At 37.5% G+C, this 21,564-nt stretch overlaps 1 protein-coding gene and 1 pseudogene across 1 annotated transcript in view; both read right to left on the reverse strand.

Moving 5' to 3' along the window:
• The window catches only part of LOC124254979 (cAMP-specific 3',5'-cyclic phosphodiesterase 4C-like), a 471,981-nt gene that overhangs the window by 91,049 nt on the left and 359,368 nt on the right, over window positions 1-21,564 (reverse strand). The window contains 1 exon segment of the mRNA XM_046688819.1: window positions 4,658-4,765. Coding sequence (XP_046544775.1) covers window positions 4,658-4,765 — 108 coding nt within the window.
• Window positions 20,124-20,232, reverse strand: LOC124255050 (annotated as a pseudogene).

Genomic DNA, 21,564 nt, shown 5'->3' on the forward strand with positions numbered 1-21,564 from the left:
CAAAGGGATGGTTCTAAAAGATGGTGTACAATGAAACAAAGAGATGGTTCTAGAAGACAGTGTGTCATGAAACAGCAAGTCTAGAAATGTTTGAGTAATTGAGTAATATTCTACTACAGCTACCCTGAACAGTGATTGGTACTGTATGCAATGTCCCAAACTCAGTCCAGTCCACCATGAAATGCTATTTGCCCAGTCAAAACACTGGAGGACAAGCAGAATATACTGGTGACCCCCTGACATTGAACTGAAGCAGAGACATTGTCTGGCATTCATCCTGTTCTACCCTCCATAATGCCTACAATAAGTCAGGTCTAGGGGGCAGGATTTATAAGAGCTTAGATTTAGAAGTAAATATACACTGTTAAAAAAAATCATAAAAAGTTTCTTTTATAAAAAAACAGTATCATTCATAGAGCATGTTGGACATACTGCTGAAGAATTTTATTTTTCAAAACAAAATTTTAATCGGGGAATACTGACTGAAACTAGTGCATCTCAAACAAATAATAAATTCATTACATAGCCATAAGACACACATAGTGAGTGAGTGAGTTAAGATTTAAAGTCACATCGGCAATATTTCAGCCATATCGTGACAGACACACATAGACACAGACAGACAGAAATACAGACACAGGACACACACACAGAAATACAGACACACACACACACACACAGAAATACAGACACAGGACACACACACAGAAATACAGACACACACACACACACACAGAAATACAGACACAGGACACACACACAGAAATACAGACACAGGACACACACACAGAAATACAGACACAGGACACACACACAGAAATACAGACACAGGACACACACACAGAAATACAGACACACATACACACAGATGGACATACAGACCAAGACCCATACAAACAGACACACACACACACACACAAACACAGAGAAATACACACAGGCATTAATAGACAAACAACAGACACACACACACACCAGTATGGTAGTCCTTGATCTGACACGACCCATGTGTTAGATAATGAAATGGCAGACAGGCACTGACAGCCCCAGAAATAAAACCCTTCAACTGCTACACTGAAGGAATTATCCAGTTATCTGATATTTGTAGATTTTTCCACCCACCCGCTGGATCAACTTTGCAGGTCCAACCTAATTCAGCTGGAGGACTACGATGACACAGTCCCTTTCTTTTCTGTCAAAACTCACACCAATCAGAATCAATACTGCTATTTCGTCCTTAATTTCAATAAAATGAATCTGAAAATATTAATGCGGGGCATTAAGATGTCAGCTATGTTGTATTTATAGAAGCCAACAGTCATGACTGTTTGGTATGAATTAATTTTGACAATTTGAAATTAAATGAAATGACCTTTAAATTTTGAAAAGGTCAGAAAATACACGAACGTTTCTAAAAATGCCGAATAGACATTTCTCCTGTAATTATCTTCTATTAAGTTTAAAAAAATCATAAAATCATTAGTGTGTCGAGGTAGCAAATAGGGCCTGTAAATTATACAAGGTGACACCCAGTCTATCTCAAAGGCAATATGAAACTGCAAAGTAATAGTGGCAGACTAACGAGGTTTTGCTATGAATCAGTAGACTGGGTTTTCTCCACAAATAGAACCATACTCATATTTCGCTTAGATGATAAAAGAAATCCTTCTTTGATTCTAATATGGTAAAAATTGGAACACAGCTCAGAACTATCATCCCTTATGTTTTGAAGAAATACAACAGAAGCGTTTTTCTATGTTGGGTTTTTATCCATATTTTCTGTGTGATTACGTCAATGATGAAACACTGACGTCTGTGAGCAGAATTCCGCTGTTCCAAATACAATCAATTCCAGTATCGGAATCTCAGATTTTATTTGTAATATTTCAGCCTTGCAGGATTTATTGAAAATAGACTTAATTCAGGTATCAATTCCTTAATCTACGTCAATTGTGATCTTTGGATGGAAATGTATTTTCAACCACAGTATCCTGATTTGCAACACTCATATATCTCAGACTTTTTGCACACGTCACTCACCGCATGAACTTCAACAATCAACAAGAAGACAATGATAACAGCTTGATTGCATCAAGAAATTGACTCTTGTTCCCGTAAACCTTAATTCCTCTGTCTAACTTCGCCAATATTTCAACAGTGATGCCATGCTAATGATCAAGTTATGAATTCTGTCGACATACCACAATCCTTAGAGTATTTATATCGCATCGTGTCACCAAGATTAGATCGAGAGTGTCGATGTAAAACCCAAGAGGATTATATGCATTCGCATCACGTTCTTGGTGTCCCAGTTCATTGTGTGATCACTTGAGTCAAACGCTCTTCCTGTCTCAGTCGTTTTCATATATTTCATGAATATTTATACTTTCAACACAAGAGTAATGATGTATTCTCTGCTTGTAGCTCTCAAGCAGACACATTCTAATCCCAACTTGCAGCTCAAGTAGAAACCCTCTGATCCCAACTTATAGCTCAAACAGAAACCCTCTATTCATAACAAGTAGCTCTCAAGCAGAAACCCTCTATTCATAGCATGTAGCTCTCAAGCAGAAACCCTCTATTCATAGCATGTAGCTCTCAAGCAGAAACCATTTATTCCCAACTTGTAGCTCTCTATTTCCCAACTTGTAGCTTTTATGCAGAAACTCTCTGTTTCCCAACTTGTAGCTCTCAAGCAGAAACCCTCTATTTCCCAACTTGTAGCTCAAACAGAACCCTTCTATTCCCAACTTGTAGCTCAAACAGAACCCTTCTATTCCCAACTTGTAGCTCAAGCAGGACCCTTCTATTCCCAACTTGTAGCTCAAGCAGAAACCCTTCTACTCCCAACTTGTAGCTCAAGCAGAACCCTTCTATTCCCAACTTGTAGCTCAAGCAGGACCCTTCTATTCCCAACTTGTAACTCAAGCAGAACCCTTCTATTCCCAACTTGTAGCTCAAACAGGACCCTTCTTTTCCCAACTTGTAGCTCAAGCAGAACCCTTCTATTCCCAATTTGTAGGTCAAACAGGACCCTTCTCTTCCCAACTTGTAGCTCAAGCAGAACCCTTCTATTCCCAACTTGTAGCTCAAACAGAAATCTTCTATTCCCAAATTGTAGCTCAAACAGGACCCTTCTATTCCCAACTTGTAGCTCAAGCAGAACCCTTCTATTCCCAACTTGTAGCTCAAGCAGAAATCCTCTATTCCCAAATTGTAGCTCAAACAGAAACCCTCTATTCCCAACTTGTAGCTCAAACAGAAACCCTCTATTCCCAACTTGTAGCTCAAACAGAACCCCTCTATTCCCAACTTGTAGCTCAAGCAGGACCCTTCTATTTCCAACTTGTAGCTCAAGCAGAAATCCTCTATTCTCCTCCACCTGTTACACTGAGGGACATTCCTGTCCCATTGGAGTGTATTCTGGGAACACTGAGGCTTATTCAGCAAACTTAAAGGACTTGGGGCACGTTAAGATTTGATCATGTCACACTGAAGTGTATTGTCATCACAATTTTATTCTTATAATATTTGACCTTAGAAAAAAAAACTTGTTTATTAAATTAGATATAAAAAATCTTGGCTTACAAATGGGTACAAAGAAACAATGACATGTCTGGATATAAAGAATTCTGGATCTATACATAGATATAAGCAAAGCTGTGTATATGGATGGATATAAAGAAATCTGTACTTATTGGGGAAAAATACTGGCTTATCACTAGATATAAACAAAGTTATGTGTATAATTGGATATATACACATCTTGGTTTACAAAAGGATATGAACAAATTTGGGTATATATATAACTTGATATAAACAAAGCTGTTTTGTCATAGATTGTAGACATTTCTCAGCTACCAAATAGATATAAACAACTATGGGCTTATCTTAGGATATAAAGATACCTGAACTTATCTCAGGATTTAAAGAAATCTGGGTTTATCTTAGGATATAAACAAATCTGGGCTTATCTTAGGATATAAACAAATCTGGGCTTATAACAAGTTACCAACCAACCAAGTCAGGAACTAAACGTCAGATGCACATATTCTACTGAGTTACACAAGAACTGTCGTCTACAGAAATTCCAAAACACTCACAAACCAACAATGGCTGACTTTGGTGTGCACTCCGTGAAGGACACTGAAGAGGAATTAATTTTTGACTCCAGTGCAGCCGAACCTGTCTGGTGTAAATGAGATGTGACCAGTGCCAGGCAGTTCCCCCCTTCAAACCTCAAGGGGCCAGCATCCACACAGATTTCATTATCTCGCATTTGTCTTCTGCTGGCCCTGGATTAAATGTATTTACTCAACGCAACATTGCCCTGTTTAGGTCCTGAAGGAATCATAAGATGTGTCATCACATCACAACCACCTCAAACTAACACAACTCTACAATCAAGTTTTATGTATCAAATTCCATTACATGCTGAAATTCTTCACTTCAACATTGTAAAGACATTATGTTATTCAAAACTGAGTGGCACTGTACCCAGATTCTTTAACATTCCTTAGTCAAAGGGGCTGATGTGCAATATTGGGCAAACGGTTTCTAGAAGGTCTGGAAACAGACAAAATGTTGATTGTCAACAGGAGCTGAAATATAGAGGACAAAGATATAGAAAGTGATGAAAGGGTAAGATTGAACATACCTGTCTTTTGGAATCGGGACATTGGTGAGGGCCAGGTAATTGTTCCGGACACTCCGTAGACTTGCCAGAATCTGTGCAAACGGGGTGACGATGAGGTCTTCTGCATGCCTGGAAGTAGGAAACATGGAATTGCGACGTTTAGCTTTCTCCGGCGGACCTGACACAGATATTTTCCCATTTTTGCGGAAGTTTGGAGACAGGAATTGCAGTTTTTGCATCATCTGGACAATCGTATTAATGCACAGTTACACAAAATATAGGTTTATATTCCTTTTTCTGACGACTGCCAGAAGCAAGGCATTATGGGAACAAGGTTGACGATGGTTGTAGTACTTGTAGTAGTTTGTCAAGGCCGACCTCCCTTGCCTCTAGCACTGCTAGTAATCACCCTATGGAGCACACTACCGCTGACCACGATGCTGCTCCCTATTAAGATGGCTTTGGCGGGAAGTATCAGAGCATTTACGCACACTGAACCTCGATCAATATCTGGTTTGGATGTTCATGTGTCTAGGTCTCTCTCCTGGATGGTTTGAGCCAATTGTGTCTTTACGCCAATCACGACTTGTACTAATCCCTTCAAAGCTAAATTCCATCAAATTTCTTCACCGATTCACAAATCTGTTTCCCTCAGGAATCCATAACCGCAGAGTTATTGGCCAGAGTGGGCAAACAATTCTGTCCAAACTGTGAAGTGTTTAATTAGCAGAGACAGTCAAATCACATCGATATTTATATATTCCACACACAGTAGCATACACTCCAAGTGTACCTTACAGCCAGCCAATGTCATTCTCTGTCTGAATAGAAACTTGCTCAGACAAGCTGCCTCGATAATTCTCTCCTATACAGCCAATAGTCAAAGCCTACACACTGACGCACTTGCTTTCAAAAACTTTATTCACAAAGCAGAAGCCGACTGCATGAAAGCAACTATATTCCGCCTAAGCACACGTTTTGACACTCACGGATCCAAGTTTACGTCAAGGTTGGCAATATTCACAAGTCGGCCGAGATAAGCTACACTGATGAACTCTTCCAGGAATGTGCTGGCAAAAATCTACCGATGATCAGGAGCAGCAGCCACTTGAAAGAGATGCCCTCTATTGGAAGATCGTTAAAAATCTTTATTGAAAATCTACCTGGCAGTTATTCCTGCATACCTGGAGTAATTTAATACTCCGAGGAGAGGAGGCTGGTCCTGATTTGAAAATACATTGCATGAAGAATGTTCGTTCTACCTTAATTTGAGAAAGGGCTTTCTGAAGCATGAAGGAATTAGACGAGAAGTACACAAGTACGATTTTTACATCTTGGCTGCATCAGTTGGTTGCAAGAATCCAACATGTTGAACCTAACTTTGTAAAGAGGGATGGAGAAATGATTTCTCTTGGTAAGAAGAATGTAGAACAGGCAGGAAATGGCTCTAGAATTGTTGTAAAATACAGTAAGATTTACAAGCAAGTTATTTCCAACAGTTGTGTATCTACAGATAGAATACATTATTATCCTTAAATAACTGAAGTAACTTTTGGAGGGTGTACTGATAAAATTGTTAGCTTGTAGGTCATTTCAAAGTAGGTTTTAAGGACCAAGGTTGTTTGTTAGAGTGTTAATTAACTGGCTTAGTGGACAGGGTGTTAGCCTAGCTCTTCATCTCGGTTTGGATCTGTCTCTATAAGAGGTATCATTTTCTAGTTTTGAGATTAAAAGTTTTGCGTAGCTTAGCGTGTATCAATGGGAAAAGAATACTATAAGTTTTATTATAACATGAAAAACAGCTGTAATTAAGTTACTTGGTGAAAATTTTTTAAATGTGATTGAAACACATAATATTTCTGGACATTTTACTGCATATGTATGTTTTTCTTTGATAAGCATTTTTTCCCTGAATCTGAAATGTCAACAATGTGGCATTAGACTTAGTAAAATTTATTCATTAATAATTTGTAGTGTATTCACGATATTTATCAGAATATTTTCAATTTTTAAACATTTGAATTGAGAGAAATTGGGCTTTTTTAGTTTCAGAAACACTGTAATTTGTGTATTATCGATATAACCTGGATAGCCAATATTACCTGACACTCAAGTACCAATACTTCTTGACACTTGGCGAAAAATCAATTTTATCTGACTAAAACATACCTAGATTTCATACCTAGATGCCAGTGCTGACTACTGTAAGTTCATGTTAATTCATTAGAGGTGCAGTTGTCATACCACTAAGATCATTATATGAAAGAAAGTGTAATATTCCATAAAGTGATCACAACTAGAACTTCTGTTAGCCTATGTTAAAGACAGTGTTAAAAGCATGGGAATTTTTATCATCTTAGCGCTAAGATTACTCTGAGAATCAGCAGGTCCCTTTCCATAATATGATCATAACTACTGTAAGCCTATGCTAAGGACAATGTTAACAGTATGGACATTTTTATCATCTTAGCGCTAAGATCACTCAGAGAATCAGCAGGTCCATTTCCTTAAAGTGATCATAACTAGATGGACTGTAAGCCTATGCTAAAGACAATGTTAACAGCACGGACATTTTTATCATCTTAGCGCTAAGATCACTCAGAGAAACGGCAGGTCCATTTCCTTAAAGTGATCATAGCACTAGATGGAATGAAAGCCTATGTTACAGACTGTGTTAAAGTATGGAAATATTACCATCTTAGCGCTAAGGTCACCGTGAGAATCAGTGTCCCCCTTTCCATAATATGATCATGACACTAGAACTACTGTAATCCTATGTTACAGACTATGTTAAAGTATGGAAATATTGCCATCTTAGCGTTAAGGTCACCGTGAGAATCAGTGTGCCCCTTTCCATAATATGATCATGACACTAGAACTACTGTAATCCTATGTTACAGACTATGTTAAAGTATGGAAATATTACCATCTTAGCGCTAAGGTCACTGTGAGAATCAGTCCCATGCAGGCATGAAATGATTCTCTATGACTTCTCACATCTGGATGCAAATGTATTCAAAAAGCACAAGATGATGTTGACTTATTATCAACAGTTGATTTACTATAAAAACTTAAACTGTTTAACTACCTGAAATCTGTATAAAAAAGTTTAAATCAACAAAAAAATTGTTTTCTATTCAGTAATTCAAATCAAACGATACACAAACTGTATTTGTTAAGATCTAATTCTCACAGTCTGCATCACTATCGCCTCTGTAAATGATTTTGAGACACTAAATAGTTTTATCGACCCTGTCAAGAATTTAATAAAATCCATCTTCATATCATACCAGGGCATTAACCTGGGTGCTTTGGTTCCTATTAAAGAGCCAATCACGGCTGTGCATCTGTGCTGCTGGCGGCAGGAGATCGGGGAGAAGATAAGGAGGAAGCTGTATTGATTTCCCCCTGATCAATCAATAGGTTAACTATGTCCGTAACGCAGTGATGGAAGGGAGGTAACTCTGTGAGGTTTAGTAAAGAATGGAGCTACTGATATTTTACAGCAGCTTCCCTGACTAGACAATTAGCTATGTTGTAGAGAAGTATCATCCAAAAGTAGCTTTCACAGGAGATATTGGTGGGTGAGACTATCTCCACTGAGTGAGTGAGTGAGTGAGTGAGTGAGTGAGTGAGTGCGTGCGTGCGTGCGTGCGGCGTGCGTGCGTGCGTGCGTGCGTGAGTGAGTGAGTGAGTGAGTGAGTGAGTGAGTGAGTGAGTGAGTGAGTGAGTGAGTGAGTGAGTGAGTGCGTGCGTGAGTGAGTTTAAATTTCTACCACTTTCAGCAATATTCCAGCCATATAAAGTGGAGGACACCAGAAATGGGCTTCACATATTGTACTCATGTGATATTACTTCAATATTGCTAAAAGCATCAATAACCATACTCACTGAGTCAACTCATCCATCCTTTAGCCCCATATCACATTGACTTTATTCTCAACTAAGGCCATGTATAAAAATATTCTTGTTTCAAGATTTTTTTACTCAAGAGAAAATGCAACTTTGATTCTTAAAATAAGCATGAATTTTTCACACTTCAAAGTTTTGATTTTCTATCGGAGAAAATGTGTAAATTTCTACAGAAATCAAGGGGTAAAAATAAATGTAAAAATCAAATCCACCCGACCGACCCATTTTTTTTTTAAAAAGTGATGAGAAACAGGAATATTATTTTATGTGGCCTAACCAGTGTGAGATATTTAGATACTATATTACAACCTACCCAAGCCTATCTGCCTAAATATCTTCATTTCAGAAATAATGTCTCACCCTCCATCTTTCCTACCAGTACCTATCTCCAAGGTTCTCTCGCCCATCAGCATAAAATCAATAACCAATCAATTTAGCAATGAATTACATCACAGTATAATGGTTTTGTCAGATCTAGCACTTGATATATTAAACTGGATTAGCAGGGTATATAGCATATCAGTCTGTACATAAAACATCCTGGATAACAGGGATGGACTTTGTTACCATGGTTTCTCACTAATAAATGCAACATTCCTAAAGTTGTAACTTATACACTTTAACTCGAAATTATTTTTAATGATATCTGAACAAACTGAAACCATTGTTCTTAACCAGACACAGAAATAACCTTAAAATAACCAATGCTGTAGTTAATATTACTTGGAATCAGTATTTACAATTAACAAGCTGTTCTGATAATTTTGCAAGTAGCTAATAATACCTACAGGTAAAAGTCACATTTATTATGCATTGTAAAACTATTTCTAAGTTAGATTTCAAGTGTAAATATATAAATAAACAATATCATTCAAATAATAAACAAATACCAGTTTATACATCCTGTCCTCAATATTCTAGAATTTCATTTGAATTTATTTAATGTCATATCCCGGTGTCAGGAGTTTTCGATGATGTAAGACAAAAATGTATTATTTATCTTAATATCATTTAAAGTTTTTAAAGACACATTATACTGACTCCAAGCCGACCAATCCTTGTTGTACCCATTAATGCCGAGAGCCAGGCAGGGACCAGCAAGTACCATATTTTAACGTCTTTTGGTATGACGCGGTGGGGGATCGAACCCACGACCTTCCGCTCTCCAGGCGGACGCTCTAAACACTACACCACGGTGGCGGTCAGTGAATATAAAATCAAGTATGATAATATAATCAAGATGACAGGAATATAAGGTAAATACATATAGTGGTGAGATTTTCAGTGAAATATGACAAAATTAGGTTTACATTAGTCTCATACAGCTGCGACTAATCTAAAGATGATGTTGATGAATTTAGACAAGTTTTTAACATTTTTACTCTGGTGCTAGATAGACATTATTTTAGCTTGTACATATTAGGCCATTCGTAGAGATCTTTAAGTATGTGTATAGACCACGACTGGAGAAGGGCTTCACATCTAAAAAGGTAGTGGAACTCGTCACCAACCGGGGACTTACATAGATACAACGTTCCACTCTTGGGGTATCAGACCAGCGTCCGGTTTCAACTTGTAAGTTGTGATTTGTTGCTCTAAATTTCAAGATTGGATAATAGACATTTTTAGGCAGATAAAGGTATTTTTCGAAACTTATATTTTCTTTAAACATTTTATAGTACACACCTTTCGGGCTTTCAGCAATGGAACTATGCCAGTTCTGCAAAAACTGGTCTTTCAAGATTTCTTCAACTTTTAAAGCTAACCACGATGAAGAACACGTAAACGGAAATTTCACCTATTCCACAGTAATTTAATATTTTTTTAACAAACTTTGTAAATAGTAGTTTTTCAGGAGAGCCAGTGAAATTACTGGTGATAAATCTCTAAATAATATTTGTTGGTGTTGGGGTTTCATTATGACTTGCATTTTGTGCCAGAATAGAATAGCACATTTGTATATTTTTATATAGAGGGGTTCCCTTCCAAGTTCTCCATAAATCATTTAGTTTGGTGTTGAATTTCAAAGAACTGTTGCCAATTTAAGAAATTTTAAACAGACTTTTTTAATTAGTTGAATGTTTTCAAATGCCCAGATTTCAGAACAGTACATTAGGATCGGTGCAATCAAAGTGTCAAATGCCGATATTAAACAGTCCAAAGGTAGATTAATTCTTTGTGCTTTTTTTTAAAAAATAAGAACATGGCTTTTGTTGCATTTTCTGCTAAGACTTTAATGCCTTCTACAAATCTCCCGTTTCTATGTAACTTTATTCCAAGATAGGTATAAGTATCAACAATCTCTATAGTTTGATCGCCAAACGTGAATCTCTGTTTGAGTTTGCTGTTTTTAGCAGGCCTGCTTCCAAAAACTATTATTTTGGTTTTGGACAAGTTTACTTTTAGTTTCCATCGTGAACAATATACATGAAACGTGTCGAGTGATTTCTGTAGGTCTTCAGGGTCTTCACCGAAGACGACAGCATCATCTGCATGTAGCAAAACAATAAACTGCAGGCAAAGTATCAATTCAGTTTCGTAATCTAGCTTTACACCTTTACTTCCTTGTTTCAGTAGAAAGGGCTCAATATCATTTATAGAAAGTGAAAACAGAAGTGGTGATAGATTTTCCCCTTGACTTACTCCCGTGTTGCATGGGAAGAATGAGGATATTTGATTATGTAACATGACAGTGGATTTTATATTCTGATGCATGTTCTTTACTAAGTTAAGAAATCTACCAGATATTCCACAGTTTAGCAGTTTACACCCAGTGTTGAACACTTTTGTGAAATCAACAAAGACGCAATAGAGTTTTCGTTTTGCTTGTTTTAAAATTTCCCTAATAGCATGTACAGCATATACATTGTCACTTGTAGAGAAACCTCTTTTGAATCCTGCTTGAGCTGGAGTTAAAATATTATTTACTTCTACAAACTTAGTAAGCCTCGCATTAAGTATACTTGTAAATAGTTTACTGAAACAACTGAGAATTGTTATTGGTCTATATGAGTTAGGATCTAGGTGTTCACCCTTTTTCTTATATATCGGTCTGATTATACCCTTTAGCCAACAGTCTGGTACAAATCCAGAACAAAGTATCAAGTTAAAGAAATGGGTTAGGAGTGGTATTAAATGTGTGGAATCATCAATAAAATAATCATTTTCAACAAAATCTAGTCCAGTAGCTATACAGTCAGCTCTCGTTAATCCGACACTCATTAATCCGACAATCTAGTTAATCCGACAAAAAATTACGGGACCATTTAAGACAGTGATAATTACTCTAGTTAATCCGACATTCTCGCATTCCGATTCCGACTGCTGATATGCGGTAAAAAACAAACGTGAGTTTTGTGCCGATGTGGTTATGAAATAGATATGAAACTGATTGATTATGTGATTATATATGTATGTTATGGCATCTATGAATGTTAATAAATGATAACAAGGGTGTATTGTTATTATTTTCTATTTCTGTGAATATTTTTACATACGTTGAAGATACCTAGATCTACCATTTCTGATATGCATGAAACAGTATGACAATCATGACATTTAGTAAACATTGATATTTTCACACAGATACATTAATCCGACATTTTCGTTAATCCGACATATTTCTCTGCAACCACGAGTGTCGGATTAACGAGAGTTGACTGTATTTCTTTTAAGATTCTTAATTGCGAAAAGGATTTCCTTATTATAACCTCATTTAAAACATGTGTCATACTGTTGATCTTCTACGACATCATCTGATATATCCTCATTAGATTGGGATTAATTAATGTCTTTATAGAACTCAAAGAATGTTTCACTATCAGGAGTATTATCAGATTTAGTGACACTTCCTTTACTCAGTCGCTTCCAGTATTCTATGGGCGAGTATTTAAGGTCACAGATCTGTTTACTTGTCCCATACTTTTGTCCATACATTTTTTATACGCTCTTGACGTTTGATGATAGTGTGTTCTATTTAATGGGGTGTTACGTGACACATTTTTTTGTTAGCTTTATGGCATGATTCAAGTGCGCTATGTCAGTTGCAAGCTCGTTGACTAAATCTGGGTCAACACGATAGCGACTGGGCACCCGCTCTACCGATGGAACTGCTTGTGCACTCTGATCGTGCACGTACTCCCCTGATATAGGGTGAGCAATGTAATCGTTTAAATCACCAGAACGTCGAATTCAGCTCGCATTGGGATACAGTATACATTTGGTAACAAAGTTTTAAAGGCAGCTGCATATGCAAACCATTGACAGATGGGATTCACATGCATTTTGAATGTTGAGCAAGATTATTCTTCTTCTTATTATTATTATTATTGGATATTTATATAGTGCACATATCCACGCACTAGTGCATGCTCAAGGCACTGGAAGTTTTTCCCTCGATCATTGGATGTCAATCTCAACGACACATCTTATTATCAATCTCAACTCCCTGGGGATCATACAACTCTTGCAGCCACTAGGCGCACTGAGTTATTACAGCTTTCCCATCCGTACGAGGTATGTATGGAGTATTTCATTAAGCATTAACAACAACTAAATATATAGACATATTTTTTACATTTAATTGCAATTTTTATTACAAGGCATTGTGGGGTGGTAAAGGTGTTTTGTTAATGTGCAAGCATGTACCTGAAAAATATTAATTCCTTAATTTCTAAATTCTGGTTTTAGTGGTGATAAAAAATGTGAAAACAAAGTTTTTTCTCCATTTCCTTAGTATTTTGGCATCAGCAGATCCGTAAACCAACAAACTGAACAATCCTAAATGCACCCAGCAATCTAGTTATCGTGTGTAGGAACATTGCCACTGTTTTGTTGGGAGAAAGGTCTTTGATAGCCTTGCATCAGTATCCCGTACTGAATGCTAATCTGATGGATGTATAGTAATATTCTATGCTTTAAAGAAGAAGGTGAGGTGGAATTGGTTTTTACGTCGTGCTTGAGAATATTTCGCTCATATGACGATGTTTTAAAGAAGCAAGTCTGGATAGGAGGACACCAAAGATGACAGTCATTTATAGGGACAACATTTTCTTTGTACATATCCTAGGCCATTATTATTATTATTATTATTATTATTATTATACACATCTGTATTATTATATGTTTTGTTGCTAATCATATATATATGATTCATTAAATATCTTGTTTATGTAGTTTATAGAATATTGTCACTGTTTCTGTATGGAACGTTTGCACAATAAATATTTGATTTGATTTGATTTATGTCACCCAAAAATTATCATTTAACCTAACAATCATTGCCCTAGAGACTTGAGCAAGTCTAGGTCTTTGGTAGTGAGATGGGCGAGGACAAAAATCTATTTGCATAATTAATTTTGTATGGCTTCATGTTAACATTGGAAAGTATTATTCTACATTTAGACTGTACAAGTCAAAACAGTAAAGGACATGACCTCCACACAAGGGTCCTGACCCATCAAAACAGAAATATTGATGCCAGTTTGGCCTGTGCCAGAATAAGGCAGCCATGTCTAAGCCTGGGTTCTAAGGTGTAGCAGCACATAAACAAGTGGTGTGTAACTGTCCAAGCTGTTGACTGAAATGACTGTACAATGAAACCCCACATCACCCCTCTAGGAGCAAAGTTCATACATTGATAAACCAGCCTGTCTAAAAAAACATTCTTATCGGTCTGTCTTACACTCAGGCTTAGTGACCCTGACAGCCATATATCACTGTTGTTTTCAGTCCAGCCATCATTTATCAGTGTTGTTTTAAGTACAGCCACCTTTTACGTACTCTTATTCGTACATAAACCCCCCAAATATAATGCCCCTTTTAAATGGACACATCTCCCCGAAGGCAGATCATAGCAATAAAATGAGGATAGATGTTTGGTCTAATTTGGTTATTTTTTTTTAAAGCAAATGCATTAAAAAGGTTTATATTAAGGAAATATAGCACACTTAATTTTGTTTAATTCAAGGCAGTTTCAGTGGAAAAGTAAGGAATAAGACCAGGCCAGGCTTACATCAATAATTTTATATCGTAAACTGAAATAAGGTCTAAATACGATGTTTCTCTAACTTCCTGAAATTAACAGCCTTTCAACGTAGTCTCGCGAGAAAAAACGAGATCTCGTCCTCATTTCTCTGGCTTCCAACAGTCTTACACTTACCTTTTACGCTCGTCGATTTTTAGACTTTACGTAAGTTTTATTTCATATTTACGTACGTTACTAGGTTTTTTCTTGTAGGGGAAGTGTCCCTTTACAGTTTTGGGTATTTGGTTTGCTTGTACCGTTAGTGTTCGCTGTTGGTCGAATTGTCATTATGCCTAAACCCAGACGGGCTAAGTTGGATAGCCAAAATGGCGAACAACCTGGGGAAAACCAAATGGCAGGAAACCCTGATCGTGAAACTAGCCAAGAGGCAGAACAATCAAGCCAAGAGGCAGAAAACAGTGTTCAAATCACTGCAGATGGTCCCTCTGAGGGAGAATCGAACCGAGGTCGTAAGAGAAAACGAGCGGACTGGAAAGGTTTCACGATACCGAAGAAACGTGATCAAGCGAAGTCAAGGCAGGCTAACAACATGTTGTTTAACAAAATATGTTGATAAATATCTGAGAATTTTAATGTGAATTTTTTTTTTTTCATTCAACTTTTATTACATACTTAGGCCAGACCAATTTTATTTCTTGTTTTACAGATCCGCCTGTCATATTTTTTCAAGAATATGAAAAAAAAAAAGAAGTTATTTTCCCCGCTCAAACGATAAAATCCTATTTTTGGGGGGCCAAAAATGTAAACTTACAAGAAATTTCACTTCATAAATTGCCAAAAAGTAAAATGATTTGAGTATTTAGAAGGAATGTTACTTTGACTGGTGATTATATTTGTATTTTTTTCCCCTCCCGCCTTTAGGTTTTCTGAGGGGAAAAAATCTATAAAACAAGAAATAAAATTGGTCTGGACTTATCAAACAATTTCTTAGTCAAATATTTCAGTGTAGAGTGATAAATTGGCAGCCAATCTATTTTACCATAGATCGGTATATAATCTCAGAATTACTGACTGTTCTTGTAGCAACAATAAATTGCTTTAGAGTCTACCTGTTGCAAGTTATTGACAGTTCCAGTAACACAAATTTACCTGTAAGTTACTATTTTACTATTTATTAATCAACACTTTATTAGAGACTCAATCAAGTGTAGCTAGCGATCAATCTGCAAGTTATATATCTCTTTGACCTTCAATAGCAGCAACCTTGACCTAGTGCTTCATCTCATTCTCAAGATCATAAACCTGAAAACACCCTCCTCCAAAGATCTGAGAACAGCTGGATTGCAAACTGGGGCTCCTAGCTTTCTCACATATGGATAGATCCTGGGTCCTACAATCAACTCCTCACCCATTGTGGTTTCAGTTCGGTATTGAGCACTGGAGGAACTCTAAGGATGTTCCACCTGTAGCGTTGAATGTCTTCTTAAAAAAACTATGTGTATTTCTCAGAAATAATTAAATAGTTTGACAACATTATTCTCAAATTCTTTTCTAATTTTAAATATAATGTGCATTAACTGTAACCGTTAACCAAATGATGCACTTGTCTTCAAACTTCCCCCGGGAAGGAGGCTTATCAGCAACAACAGCAACATAATCAAAAATGTCAATCAACAATGAGGAAGTAATATATTGTTATATCACTTCCTCATGTCTGGATTACATGCCCTGATTATTTTGCTATTGTTTTGCTCAAAACATTTAACGCTGAAATTAATCTATAACATTAAACAGAAAATGAAAAACTATTTTGAAAGCTCAATCACCACATAAATATTCAAAGATGAGTATTAGTTGCAGATCACATAGTACAATCTGTGATGGTGACAGTCACTATTGATCCAGCATTGAATTGTGGTCTTGTGAAACTTTGTCACCTGTGATGGTGACAGTTCTCACCTGTACGATTACACAGGTGGAGAACATATGCTGTTCCCCTCCCCCTCGATCACAGGTCACTCACCTTCTCCAGAAAGAGTACCTCTGTTTTGGGATGCGGAGTGCACTTGTACTGAGTACGCGATGAAAGCCGGGCACGTCTCCCATGGCTCTCTTTCTATCCTCTAGACTACTACTAAACACGTCTGCAAAATGGTAAGATAAATCCAGGTTTGCAAACTTCTTGATTCCAATCACGTTCCGACCAGTGTCTGATGAGTGTATTCAAACAGACTCTGATCAAAGGCACCAAGTTGTTCCCAAGTTCAATCAAAACCTGCCAGCTGAAGTAACAATGTTGCACAATCTTTGGTCTTCTTTGTTTCAACTGACTGAGGTTCTGATCATAAAGATGTTTCAGATGAAATTGATTTGTATCCAGTCCAGAGAGATATATCACCAAGATAGATGTGAAATGTTGTTGATCAAAATTACTCCTTCAACTTGCAAAGCCTCTGAGGCAAGTAATCACTATGCACACGATATGATCCTCTCGATGACAGATCAGTGAACCAGTTTAGTATTCTCCAGGCCTCAGTTTTCAGCTATAACCTATCTTCAGCTGTGCGCCATCAATACCGGGATCACAAAGACAGCTAAATAATCCACTGGGGATGGGAATCAACAATCAAAGCCTTGAAATCAGGTACGGCTGCAGTTACACAAATTCCCAGCCTGTATTTCACTCCTGACCAACAGCCACAAGGAATCACTTGAATGTTTTACTACCTCCAAGTTACGCCAACATCATGTTTACAAACTTTCCACTAGTGAATATTGCTGCCAAGATGAAGAGACAGATGAACAATGATGGCGGAATGTCTGTCCAAGTGGCTTCCAGGATCCTGTTCCCAACATCAAATCTTCTTTCCACAGTCAGCCAAAGATGAATATTTCGGAATTGTGACCAATTTCAAGCAAAAAGACTTCCTTCTCTCACCCAGCAGAGCACCTCACGGTTCAACAGCATCAGCCAAACCTCTGCAACAGAGACAATTCAGATTAGAGCTTCAGATCTTCATACAACCACAATGGTACAATCTATATGGAAGACATTAGAATCTATATGGAAGACATTAGAATCTATATGGAAGACAGATCTGGCCTTTTCGATGCCTATAAATCTGACAACATGCCAACAGCGGGTATCTGGTCTTCTGGTGGGAGGCACCAGGTGTTAATGCAGTGTTATATCAATGATATATGTATTGCACAGATGAAAGAGATGATCATATCTTTACATCAGTCACAGATGATAGAGGTGATCATACTATACTTCAATCACAGATGATAGATGATCATATCTATACTTCAATCACAGATGATAGAGGTGATACATGTCTGTTACAAGGATGGGAACTTCAAATGTTTTACTGATGAAGAATGTAAGTCAATTATCAGATGAATTAATTTAAAGAAGGAAGCATTATGAGGTGATGCAGATGTGAAGTGATGTGAATTGATGAAGCTATGTGAATCAGTGTGATGTGATGAAGTAAAGTGATGCAGTACGGGATGTGATGCAGTCAGGTGATGCAAAGATATAGTGGTGTGAGGTGATGTGATGCATTAATATGAAGTGATGCAGTCAGGTGATGCAAAGATATAGTGATGTGAGGTGATGTGATGCATTAATATGAAGTGATGCAGTCAGGTGATGCAAAGATATAGTGATGTGAGGTGATGTGATGCATTAATGTGAAGTGATGCAGTCAGGTGATGCAAAGGTGATAGTGAGTGGTGTGAGGTGATGTGATGCATTAATGTGAAGTGATGCAGTCAGGTGATGCAAAGATATAGTGATGTGAGGTGATGTGATGCATTAATGTGATGTGATGCAGTCAGGTGATGCAAAGATATAGTGATGTGAGGTGATGTGATGCATTAATGTGAAGTGATGCAGTCAGGTGATGCAAAGATATAGTGGTGTGAGGTGATGTGATGCATTAATGTGAAGTGATGCAGTCAGGTGATGCAAAGATATAGTGGTGTGAGGTGATGTGATGCATGAATGTGATGTGATGCAGTCAGGTGATGTAGTACTGTAGTAATTCAATGTGATGTCAGGTGATGCATTAATGTGATGGAATGTGGTGGTGTGATGTGATGGAATGTAGTGGTGTGATGGAATGTAGTGGTGTGATGGAATGTAGTGGTGTGATGTGATGGAATGTAGTGGTGTGATGTGATGGAATATAGTGGTGTGATGTGATAGAATGTAGTGGTGTGATGTGATGGAATGTAGTGATGTGATGTGGTGTGATGTGGTGGCGGTGGGATGTGGTGGAATGTAGTGGTGTGATGTGATGGAATGGAATGTAATGGTGTGATGTGGTGGCGGTGTGATGTGGTGGTGAGACTCAGTGGGACGATGCACTGACATGATACTCAGTCTCCGCTACTCCACACCACTGAGACATCTGAGACCGACTACTGACCCGCTCACATGCCGACACATGAGCGTCTCCGATAATGTTCGAGCTTATATGACACTATTCCACATCTGAGGTCAACGGCATCCAATCTGTCTGTCTCACACACCCTGGATCATATTATTATCATATTTGCCAAGCCCATCCTGAATTATTAAAGAGGAACAAATAGATATTCCCCTGGTTCTAAAATATCCCATCTCCCCAGTTTGCAGAGCAATTTGTATCAAAATATATTTCTATTAAATTACTCATTTCAGAGACTAAGAGTAAGTCTAGCATCATATTTATCAAGGTGGTTGACATGAGAATCAGGAAGAACCAATTATCCTTAAACAACTTCAACCCGATTAGGCGCATGTTTGGTTGACATTAGGTTGAACACGTTGTTTAATCAGACAACTCAGCTAGGCCCATGATGTGAATATTGTCTATACTGTACAACAGCTCTATAAACAAATATCGCCCCCATGAAGGAGGACAGAGTGTGTTTTATACAACAAACTAAAAATAAGGTCCTATTTATGGGTGCCAAAATATATCCATGGTGGCTTGGGTTGCGGCATCAACATTTCCTGCCCCATCATTACATCACAAATACCTGTACGGCAGCCATTTAGCTTCGTGATTCAAACGACGGAGAAACACGGTAAAGGATGATATATTCAAGGGGAAGAGAAAAGTTATTTCAAGCAATGCCACTGAGACAATTACTGTCAAGTTTGAAAAGAATTAGCTCTGTGCAAAACGTTTTTATACTGCTTCCCCCACAAATAGCTTTCATGATTACAGAGCTGAATCTTAGTCCCTTAACGACCAATAAAGCATCATCAGTCCTCCCTGATCCTAGTACATGAGGTGATAGGTAATGAAGAATCGTGTTACATAAAGGCTACAGTGCTATTCATTCCAATATGGACATCATCACGAACATGCATGTAACGTAATTTCGAGATATTTCATAGTCTTTGCAAATGATGACGTCCATCAGAGATATGCAAATGACAGAACATCAACAACTGACCAGGAAGCATTGACCACTGGATAGGAAGGGTTCCACTGTACAAAGTAAATATATTCCAACCAAACATTGAAATAGAATGTCACAGATATTTTTATGGATTAAACTTCTTTTTAATATCTCTCACGACGTTTCGAGACCATTCCAGGTCCCTTCATCTATCATCCTCATGGTTTGGTAGACTGTCAGTTTTACCTGAAGTCATGGCGATGCATACTATAGAAATGATCCCTAAAAGTATCATCAGATGAAGGGACCTGGAATGGTCTCGAAATGTCGTGAGAGAAATTAAAAAGAACTTTAATCCATAAAAATATCTTGGACATCAATGTACAACTTCTAAATGCCACTGAAAGACATTGAAATAGAATGTTTATAATTAAGGTCGTTGACTCACTCTGGTGATTAATTCAACCAAAATGGCAGCCAAAGAAAGAGGTCTTGTATGTTGTCAGAAAATAGGTATGCTAGGCTATGGTACTGGAACCTGTGGTATATTAACACAGAAATTACAGACTGATAAATAGTATGCCATAGTGTGGCACAAGAAATTGATGTATTTTTGTATTGCAATAGTTTCACTTCTCCCATATCTAAACACACCTGGGTTTGTGGATTAGTGTGGACAAACAGTCACTTACAGTCCGTTTGAGTCAGAAACGGACCGATGAATTGCAAATTTTATCATTGTACAAAATTGCCACATAAATATAAATACTACACGTTTATCATTTACTAATACCCAACATCTTTCTTATATTTGAAATTTTCGGACTCCACCAAAAAAGTTATTTAAGAAACTATCATTAAAATTTTGACACAGTTCACTATTTGTTACGAGGGAGGAGTGCAGAGAAAGGGACAGCCAGGTGCTAGAGAAGCACGTGCACAAGTGCCCACCAAGTTATTGATTCATTAGCCTGTGCTGTTCGTCTCCATCCTTTCTCGCACACCTGGCTGTCCCTTTCTCTGCACTCCTCCCTCGTAACAAATAGTGAACTGTGTCAAAATTTTAATGATAGTTTCTTAAAGAACATTTTTGGTGGAGTCCGGAAAATTTTCAAATATAAGAAGGCTGTTGGGTATTGGTAAATGATAAACATGTGTACTATTTATATTTATGTGGCAATTTGGTACAATGATAAAATTTGCAATTCATCGGTCCGTTTCTGACTCAAACGGACTGTAGTTACCTAGTGGCCCTGTGCCAGAGTCTTGTGTTAACAACCCTGCACATGTTAATCAACACTAGCTGAGATGTATTTACTACCAAGATTCCAAAATAACCATGCTTTAGTGCCCCATCAACACCACAAGCTGCCAGTAGTGGCTAATCAGGTTCTCTAATAGATAACCATGGTATACCATCCTATAAACACCAATACCAGTCTATAGAATCTAATGCTAGTACTTTCAAGACAAAGATGTCAAGATATTGAAATTCAAAATTGGCACTCTAGGATAACATCATCTTTTCTAAAAGACTATGGAGCAATCAAGTCCGCCCTTGAACCTGAAAAACACATATTGGAACTTTGTCATAACAAGGACCTTATACGTATTTTATGCAAATTCCGCT

This window comes from Haliotis rubra, unplaced genomic scaffold (genome assembly GCF_003918875.1).
Source record: "Haliotis rubra isolate DU_JTF1 unplaced genomic scaffold, ASM391887v1 Scf59, whole genome shotgun sequence".
Classification (NCBI taxonomy): Eukaryota; Metazoa; Mollusca; class Gastropoda; order Lepetellida; family Haliotidae; genus Haliotis; species Haliotis rubra.